This window comes from Pholcus phalangioides, unplaced genomic scaffold (genome assembly GCF_987345545.1).
Source record: "Pholcus phalangioides strain wild (caught in Gottingen) unplaced genomic scaffold, Ppha-v1.0 ptg000011l_1, whole genome shotgun sequence".
Classification (NCBI taxonomy): Eukaryota; Metazoa; Arthropoda; class Arachnida; order Araneae; family Pholcidae; genus Pholcus; species Pholcus phalangioides.
In genome coordinates, this window is record NW_028301604.1 from 57649186 (window position 1) to 57659792 (window position 10607).

Genomic DNA, 10607 nt, shown 5'->3' on the forward strand with positions numbered 1-10607 from the left:
AAATGGAAGGAGAATATTCTCATCAAGAACTATAAGAATATTCTGAAGTTATTTATAGTAGTAGTCCTAGCAGAGAATATTCTCCAAAAGATTATTCTCGAGAATTTTACATCTCTAAAAAGTATCAAGATGTTTCTTTCATTTAAATATTGGAATTTAGGCTTTCTAACACTTCACATAAACAAATCAAAGATAAAATATTTCAGATTTTGAATTAAAACTTGACTATTAGGTTGGACAACAGAAGTCATGTTAGGCAAAAAATAGACCGTCTTGATGCTTCTTTGACTGAACAATTTGAAAATGGTGATATGCAATTATCAATGAAATTAAAACTCTTTTTAGCATCAAATTTTTTTTTTCAACTTGTATGTTACCAACATGAAGTAGATGTAATCAAGTCTTGGAAAGGTCTAAAGAAACCTTATTTTGAATGATTTTTCTCCCAAGCAATATACTTAACTCCAGAGAAATTTAGCTAACATTTCAAATTGTCTAACCCTGGTTCGATTTCAGGAATCTGTCCAGACTTTTTGTAGGATCCTGTTTTTGTGAAAATCTTCCTTATTTTTGTGAAAAGAATTAAAAAATTTTGTGAAAAACAAGAAATTTTATAAGAAGTTAAAAAACCTAGTTAATCTATCACAAAAAATAAAATGCCAAATTTATGGTTTCATTAATTTTTATTTTGTGAAAGGTCTATTTTTTGGATTCTGAATTTTGTGAAAGGTTCGTTTTTCAGAGCCGAAATTTTTGCTGGACAGATTCCTGAATTTAAATATTTAATATTTGTATTAGGTTAAGTTAGATATTTATTATCACATTTGAGCTGCTCCAAGACCAGACTTGAAATAGTATAAATTTTGTTGATCTTTATGAAACAAATTTTACCTCCATCATGGCATTTGTCCACCTAGGAATTTCAACTATCATATTATATATTCGATTTTCTTTATCAGCAAAGCATGGTATGTCATGGAATGCTGAAATAGGACCATTTCCATCAGCTAGAACAAAGAATATGTTTTATTTAAATCAAATTTATTGTTATTACTATAGTAGTACTGTATTATATTATGAATTATCGATATTGTATTAAAACTTTATTCTGCTTACACATACAATAACTCACTAAAGATCTCTTATTACAGTATTGAACCAATAGAAATTTTATTCACAAAACATTTATAAAAAAAATCTGGTAGGTTTGACCTGAATAAGTTTTTTGCGCATTGAATCGTGTGGTAAGTACTGAAATAATGATATTATCCCATTATCATCTCGGCTTTGTCTTCAAAATAACTAACAAATGATACCAATATCATCTATTTTCATTGTGAAAAGCTCACGATATAATAGAAACCAGTTTGTTAAAAATTGGGGCAACATGTCTGATGTCCAGATGAGAAGACATTAAAACCAGAGCAATATCATTGGATTCGTCTTTGCAACGTGCATCTGTGATACCATTGCTTTTGACTTGTGTTGAATACTTCCTGAGATATGAGGATTTAAAGAATTTCATCACATAACTTTTTGTGGATGCTCCTAATATCGTCAGATGATTTAAGATGTATTCTTGTCAAGAAATACAGGTTTTTTTTCAAGAGATTTTATTTTATTTTTAAATTATTTACCAAAAGCTTTAGGAAATATATATTATAAATAATCTGATCAAAAAGTAGGCTAGTTAGAGCAACTTTTTCGCTCCCATCTTATGTGTTGAAATTGTTTGGATGTGTTTTTCAGAGAATTTGACTTTTAAAAATGACATTTTTGTAGCACATAGCTGTGGTATGTCAGGTGCAGAAAGAAGAGTGGCTATCATTTGACTATCACAAAAATGAAGTTGATAGAACAGAAGTACACAATAAAGTTTTACTTTAAACTGAAAAAGGCATGTGTAGACACTTTTGAAATGTTGCAAGCTTTTGGGGAAAAAGCAATGAGCAGAGCCAACATATTTCACTTGCATTTAAACAGTTCAAAAACAGAAGGAATGTCTTTGACCCACTTGTTAAGAGCCTCCATCAAAAAAAAACTACTGGTATAATAACAAAAATCATTTTTCTAAGAATTGTAGAGCATTAGTCTTTGAATTTTGAAATTTCCCTTTTCTTGAGCATACAGGGTGTCTAAAAAATGACTCTCAAACTTTACATACAAAAATATAGAGGACAACTGTTGACAAGATTTACCATGAAAAAAAAGATTGATAAATATTACATTTACATCATAAGAGTGCATATCTTGATGCACGGACCGGGGACCTCAAGAGAAGAGGGCCTCAGAAGTAGTTGAATTTTTCAAAAATTTTTGAGGTAGGGCCTCTGAAAAATGACTTGGCCTGGGAGCCCATGATGTTCTTAAGATGGCCCTGCACAGGGCCTCAACCAGGGGAGAGCAGGCAGGTCTCATGCCCCGGGCGCTAGACCAGAGGGGATGCAAATTTCATTCTGAAACCTCTCCTTCAACATTACAAGGGGGCATCAAAATGCACGCTTGCCCCAGGTGATCAAGCATCTAGTTGCAGCCCTGGCCCTGCATCACATCATACATTGCCTCATTTTGATGATATATGTACCTTTTTATATTTATATTACAGCTTTTGTTTTACACTATTTAGTTGTTTGCGCATGCTATGGATGACATGTATTATTATGTCACCATAAATTTGCACTATCAAGGAAAAACTAAGGCGCTATTAAAATTTCATACTACAAATTAAAAACTATACATTTTTGTTTTTCTTTTTCATCAGTATTATCTGTTTCAGACCAGTCACTAATGGAATCACTACTTTCTTCTTTGGGTAGATATAGTAGAAAATCACAATCTTCATTGTGAAACTTAATTCATCGAAATCTCAGATTTATTGTCGGAGATATCATTTAGTACAAATAAAGTATGATTATTGTTCTAATACATCCGTCATCTAAGAGCTATTTCTACACACTGTGAATAAACCTGTTTCCTAGGAAGCTTCCAAAGCAAATGGTGGCATAAAGAGTTAGCCTATGAAATGTCAAACTAAAACAAAAACAGCTTGCCAGGTGAATGATTAGAAAAAAAGTTTCCTCATCTTTGATAACAGAGACTATAGATAAATTATAAATGGTGTTTAGATTGTGAATACACGAGCTTCAGTTGTATGTACCAGCAAATAGATTTTTCAGATTGTCCAGTATAACACGATGCAACAAATAATATTTTACTTATTTTTTTCATTAGTACTGAATATATGCTGTGTTGTGTGTACCATCAGGAAATGATAGGGAATAAACCTAAAAGAAAAAGTATACATCAATGGGGCTCCAAAAGAGAAAACATATTACATAACAGTCAAAATGACTGCTCTTGGCAGTTCTGGGTATAAACGTTGATATCCCCCGAACAAAACCTTCAATGAATGAATGAATGAAATAATGAAAAGTTATAAAGTGTTCCAGACTCTGCCACGAAGCTGGGCTGAAAGAGATCTCTGCCAATGGGATAAGTCCAGTGGCAAAGTTCTGCCGTTCATTCATTCAGAGACAAGTTCAGAAATAATGAAAAGTCACCGAAAATTGAGGGTACATACGTTAAATACTGTCAAGACTACAGCGTTTTCAAAATCAAAAACAGTCAAAATTAATGCTCTATATATATATTAGCCACTCTAGTGTCAAAACCTCTCATCATGACCAAGAGAATATACTGAGAATATTCTCGAACTAAAAGCTGTCACTGTGGGGTGATTATGCTAAAAATAATTTTGTTTTAAATGTAAAACTGTAATGTCTAAATTGTAAAACTGTTTTCATTATTTAACAGAAAAATAGATATTCTCGATTATTCTCCAATATTTACACCCAACAGAATATTCTTATTCTCCAAAGAATATTCTCACCTAACATCTCCAACTGAAATAAACCACTGGTGCTTGCCATATATTTGCCATGCTGCACATAGAAAAAACAGGTCCATGCATGAAAAATAAAAGTTAAAGGAACACTGCTTTTATGACTGATATCATTTTCAGGTGACCATATATACGTCAATATCTCTCACATGTACTTGCTATCATTTATCATTTTATCTCATAATGTTCCAATAACAGGTTCCAAAATTCTATAGAATGGTATCATTTACCATGAATTTCTTTTACTCAATACTTTTCTAGAAACCCTTGGGAAACCTCAATTGAAGGATAGAACTTCACATTTTTATGATCCACAACTCATGATCTACTACATGGCATCAGAGAGATGGGCAAAATTACCTAAGCTCTTCCCTCTGGGGCATCAAGGAATGATGAAACTGATGTGAAACCTTTCATTCAAACTGAAAGGTTGATCATGCTTTCATTTCAAACATTATTCTCATGAACTGGGTTGCTCACATTATACAACTTTTCATTGATGGATTATACACAGCTAACTTATAGATGAGACATTTTTTTTGCTCAAATTAGAGAAATGTGTAGGCGAGTGTGCAGAATATATCTGCATTCGGGAGTAAAGGGTACCACGTCACAAAAGGGAAATTTTAGAAGAGAGCCTTTCAAAGATTTTTTTTTTTAGTATGTCTCTCTATGGAGCTTGCTTGTTTTATAAAGTGAATATCTGTTATTTATTGAAATGGGACATAATAGTGTCCTATAGGGCCTATCTATATGCAAACTGTAAAATTAATAGCGTTAAACTGTAAATTAATAGCGTTATTCCAATATTGACGAAAATAAACACAGTGCTTTTTGCCTCTGGCATATTGTAGATACGTCACTGCAAATTTTAGGAACAAGATTATGTTAGTCCAGAGAGTTTGGTCAATGTCTCTGAACACAAAGACCTGTAAAAATGTTTGAACCAATTGGACAGACAAATATAACTTACAGTTAGAGGGTGTATTTTTTTATTTGAACGTCAAATGTGAATATTACTAACTCTTTTGCAAAAAAAGAAAAAACGAAGCACGCCTAAAAAAATAATCCGATCTTGAATTTTGCCTGCAAATTCCTTAATACCAAGTATGCAAATGGTTAAAAAAAATTTTCAAGGCCAATCAATGTTAACTTTGGTCATAGTGCACATTTATATTGAGCAACTAGCATTGTATAAAACAGGCAATATCGCATGCATCTTTTCTCATGCAGTTCCCTGGAGAAACAACCAATAATGCTGTTACAATGTTGTCGAAGACCTTGTAGCCAATTGGATGACTTCAAACGTGGTCGCATAGTCAGGATGCGTGAAGCTGGATGGTCATACCAAGTAATAGGCCGCCACCTGCACTGTACGGACATGGCTGTGCAAAGGTGCTGGCAGCAATGGTTGCTGCAAGGAACTCATCAGCGGAATGAAGGCTCTGGAAGACCAAGGTGCATGAATGCGAGGTGCAACGTTTAACTTGCATTTTCCAGTTCATTATTAAGTTAAATCCAGTGTTGATAATTGAATAGATGACAACAATGAAAAGAACATGTTATTCATTAAAAAAAATAAATATTTATTCTATTAAATAATTAAATTTTAGTTTAACATTTACACACTCAGGTATCACAGTTAATGTTTCTCTCTCAACACATCATTATAATATAACAATAATTTAGAATGCTCTCACCACTTGTCCTGAAGACCGGAAAAACAAGTTTTCTCTCTCATCGTCCATAAGACAGTCCAAAGTTTCTCAGTCAATAGGTGGTCTTTCTCACGCCAAGCGGTTGGAGAAACCCTGGAGCCAGGTTCACATGGGTTTGTAGCTTGAAGTATCTGTTGAAGCTATTGGCCAGACACTGAGTAGAAGACAGTACGAAGCGGACCTCGCGAGAAGGCTAGAGACAGCCGATCTGGCTACCAATCAATCTACATAGTTGGTGGGACCAAGACGGCATTATATTATCACATGAGAACGGGTGATGAGATGCTAGCGGTGCAAAAGTACACTTTTTCCATAATTTAGCACATGACTATGAGAGATCAACTGGAGCTTGCCTCAGCAGGACAAAACTCCTTTATGACGGTAACTGTTTTGAAGGAGCTGGAACCAGTGATGCATCTCACTATGCATCAAGTATTTTATATGAGAGCGTTCCCGCCATGCATCACAACAGGAACCAATCCCAAGGTCTAGGGCACGGCACTGCACTCTGTATCAATTTACATATCTTCAAGAGAGAGAAGTAATATTGCACAAAATATATCAGAATCTGGCAACAACAAATAGCCTAATTCATTTCTCACACAATAATTCAATAATTCCAAGTTTGACAATGACTCGACGCGGTTCCCACCAATAAGCCACGGGAACCCCACAGGGAAAGAGAAGGTAACAAGATGGCCCATATAAATCAGAATTTATATAGGACGTCTGCAGCCTGACCTCTGGCCTTGTTCTCGCCCGACAGCCAGGAGACACCATCCCGTGACTGTCAGACTAAGCAAACTAACGGGCCCAAACTGGATCGCCAGCAGGTACCTTGGATGGTTTTCGGTAGCCAAACAAACCCTGGGTCTAAATAAAGATTAAGGAATTGAAGAATTGAGATTTGTAAGAGATGCCAGGTCGTCATGTTGCAGAGGCAAGACCGAATGAATGTGCGACAGGCCTGAATTGCCCCAACGGCATTATCGTGTGCTATCCAACATGCTCTATTCCATACCACCCATGGTACCTACCACTATCTCATGCCGCTTGGCTGAAGTGGGGGTTACACTTTAACCCCACAACATCAGCTCATCTAGAGTGGTATCGCAGCCAATCATCATGGCTACCAGCAAACTGGCATCATAGCGTTCAGCAATGAATCCTGCTTCAGTCTTGAAGCACATGACCATCAGACCCGTGTGTGGAGGTGCCGGGGCCAGCGATCCCAATCAGCCTTTGTTTTAGAGAGGCATACAGCCATTACCCCTGGTGGGATGGTGTGGGGTGCTATCTCTTATGACAGCAGATTGCCTCTAGTCATCCTGCGTATAACTTCAACAGTTCAACAATATGTTGATGACATCCTGCGGCCGGTCACATTACCCTTCATGGCACATCATCCTGGGAAGATTTTCCAACAAGATAATGCCAGGCTAAATACGACTTGCATATCTCTGGACTGTCTCCCTGATGTTGATACTCTTCCTTGGCCAGCAAGGTCACCAGACCTTTCACCAATCAAACATGTATGAGACATGGTAGGTTGCCAGATTCAGGCATCCCAAAATGTCACAGATCTGGAGCAATAATTGATGGATGCCTGGCAGAATGTATCGCAAGATGAGATTAGGAATCTTTATCATTTTTATCATTCCTTACAAGCATGCATCACCACGAGAGGGTTCACCAATTACCGATGTGAACATTCAATGTGCAATTGCTGGAACTCATCAATGGCTAGCAATGGTAGCGGCTAGCTGATGCTGCTGATGGCTAGCAAAACCGTGGAGCTTTGAATTTTTAATCATTTCGTTATCTGTGTATGAGCTCTGCACATATTTTATTCCAATAAAAACAGTCATTTTCTTCATGGTGCTTTGTTTTGCAAAAGAGTAGGCCTATTTATGGTAGATAATTGAATAGTTCCCATTTTATTAGAATTGAGTTTCAAGTTCATCTGTATGGATTACCTATCCTTTTTACAAGGACCACTGATCAGCCCCAAACATCCAATTACAAGTCTTAATTATTGAGGTCGAATGAAGACAGAACTAGTTTGAGCAGGCCTTGACAAATAAGAAAAAATTTAGGCGGTAGTTAGATTTCTGATGCTCCAAGAATAAGTTTTTTTCTCAAGAACAATGATCCTGAATAATTTTATTTGACTTATGTGAGGCTGAATGACCCCTTTTGATGTAGAGAGATGCACTACCATTAAATCAGGCATTTTTGTCATTCTTAGACTTATCAATTACATACAGAATATTTTAGACACCAATACCAATTTTCTAGACACATGGCGACTTCGGGCCTGGGATTTTTCAACCCCCCCAAGTTTGAGAGCTCGTAAATTTTTTGCAATATCATATATTCTATGGCTTATGAGGTATACGGTACTTAGGTAATTAATTTAAGAAAAATTAAGTTTAGTTACCATTAGTTTAGTGATTTAACATTAGTTTAAATTACTTATAAAAATAGAACGGAATCACCAATGCTTCCTCCGAGTTATGGCATAGTTGTAGCCTTACTGATGTCATCAAAGTAAGATAGGCAAATCAAAGTTTTACCCAGTTCAATGCGGCATCTTAACATGCACTCTATACTTGTATCCATGAACTTGACAATTAGTTTGTTAAGTTAAACGTTTGTAAATGGGAAAGACATTCAAAGAAATTACATATTATTCAGAACCACAAAGGACTAGTACATAAATTAGTTTTTTAAAATTGAGTGCAGACTGTAGCTTATTTGTGAGCTATTTCCCCCAGGTTAAAAAAAATACTTATTTCAATGTTCTTTTTTGCTATTTTTCTTGCTTTCAGAAGTTATTAAACAGAAGGGGAAACAAATAAAACATATGTAAACAACTAGCTTGAAAGGTACTGAAAATAAGATGGTCCAAATGCATTTATTTCTTAAGGGGTGAAAAGATGAAAAATGTGTTGATCAAGATGACCTCAACATGCCAGTTAAGGGTTAAAATGCATTTATGAGTGTTTATTCAAAATATTCAAATTGTATAGTTGATGAATATAATTCAGCTAGTTGTTTCACCTTGTAAAGTAGTTCACCGCATAACACTTTTGAGTACTACCTCAAAAAAGAAGCAATATCATCCACATCCTTAACACTTTCTGTGATCACGTGTTACAAAATATTAATGTTTTTGATAAGATTCCATAAGCAAGGTTGCGCCAAATTTAGGGATTTGTTGATTGTTGAAACAGCAATCACACTAAGAAATTTGGTCAGCATTGGGTTTGGAATAAAAACACATATCATCTAAATGTAATGGATCGGTGAAATCCTGTGACCAATAGTTTTTGTTTGTTCCAGAATTTGTAGAATTGCTGAATTTTTTGTTGTCAGAAATCTTGACTTTCACGATGTTTCGCAAGCAAAAAAATTCCACGTCACCAAGGGGCAAAATCATGGCATAATTAGAAATTGCCAAATTTGGTGCAACACCACTCACGGAATCTTAGCCAATGTTTTTTTTATTTCCTAGGAAGAACAAAAAACTGGTGAATAATTAAAAAAAATAATTAAAGTTGATTTTCAGCAATATATAAAAAATATTAAGGAAACAGTTATTTCTCCGGTTATTATGCTAAGGTGAACTCGGAAAGAAAAGTTATCACGTCTCCGCTGGAACTCGAACCCACCCTGACTTCTTTATTTCACGCACTGTGGCGTGAAATAAGGAATAATGCCTCAACTTCAGCACCTTACATCACAGTGCTTGAAATAAGGAAGGCAGGGTCATGTCTCCAGTGGTGTAGATGGTAGCATGCTTGCCCAGTATGCAAGAGGGCCTGTATTCGAGTCCTGAGGAGACGTGATGACTTTTCTTTCCGAGTTCACCTCAGCGAAATATCCGGAAAATAACTGTTTCCTTGATATCTCGGGCTGAGAAAAAGCCATCTATCTCACTATAAAAAATGTTGTAGAATTTCCAAAATATCTTGAAAAATATACCACTGCAGAGGGATTTATCGTAGTAAAGGATATTGGTATATCAAGGGACTGTGGGCAATTCCAAAAAAGCTTTGAAAAATATCATTGAAGAGGAATTTTTTTCCCAGTTCAGCCTGATAACTCTTTTCCGCACAAATAGTTGAGACAAAGCTAATTAATATCCAATACTGTGTGAATATGTACGATCAAGTATAAGCTACACCAACTACTCTATAATTTTTTCCAATTAATTTATTCATTTATACTTACTCAAATATACTCTGTAGTCTACCGAATGAGGTGTACCACGTTCAATGGTGCTGTACATACTGGATTGGAAGGATTAAGCAACTCGAAATACGTTTTGTATCTCTGAGTCTAAAATGCAAGAATTTGTAAATTGCCTGACCTCTATGTTTATTTCGTTCTTAATTTATTTTTCTCTTTAATTCGGGTACTCTACAACGCAGTATAGTTAGAGAAACTCGAGTATATTATTCAGCGGTATGGGCAAAACCGCTTGAAAGTTAATGCTTTTAACTCTATTATGCAACTTTGGGTATGGGTAACGGAAAAGTTGGAAAGAAAGCTAGTTCTTTTGTAAACAATGTATATCAATCGCGCGCCGGTTATTTCAATTTTATGCTACTATCGGGATCGAGATATAAAACAAGAAATTAGTTGAGCTCTTTGACCACACGTCCTGTTTGTGATGTTGCACTGTCCCGTTTTTTTCATGAATATTTCTGTTTCTATTGATAAAAAAATATTCATTTTGTCCTTAGAGGAGAAATATTTCTTCTCAATGATTTTGTCTCTTTTCTTCCAAAGAAACAAAACTTATTGCTCAATTGATAGTTTGTCATCACGTTTATCAATGGAAATTGTGTATCGTTTCCATGGATACTGGTATTTGGCAACAATACAAGAAAAGTTCAATGTTAAAATTGCCGATTTTAGAGTAGAAATGCGGAAATTTAGTGAAGTTTTCCGCCACATCAATAATTTTAAAAATTGAATTG

At 35.4% G+C, this 10607-nt stretch overlaps 1 protein-coding gene across 2 annotated transcripts in view; it reads right to left on the minus strand.

Moving 5' to 3' along the window:
• LOC149080622 (uncharacterized) overlaps positions 1 to 10203 on the minus strand; it is a 57034-nt gene extending 46831 nt beyond the window's left edge. For both annotated transcript variants that reach the window (XM_089239773.1, XM_089239772.1), the window contains exons 1-2: positions 9856 to 10203; positions 892 to 1007 (exon numbers count right to left, since the gene is read on the minus strand). In XM_089239773.1, the coding sequence (XP_089095899.1) occupies positions 892 to 1007; positions 9856 to 9913 (174 nt within the window). In that variant the 5' untranslated portion in view covers positions 9914 to 10203. The remainder of the gene's footprint in view (positions 1 to 891; positions 1008 to 9855) is intronic.
• Between the last annotated feature and the right edge of the window lie 404 nt (positions 10204 to 10607).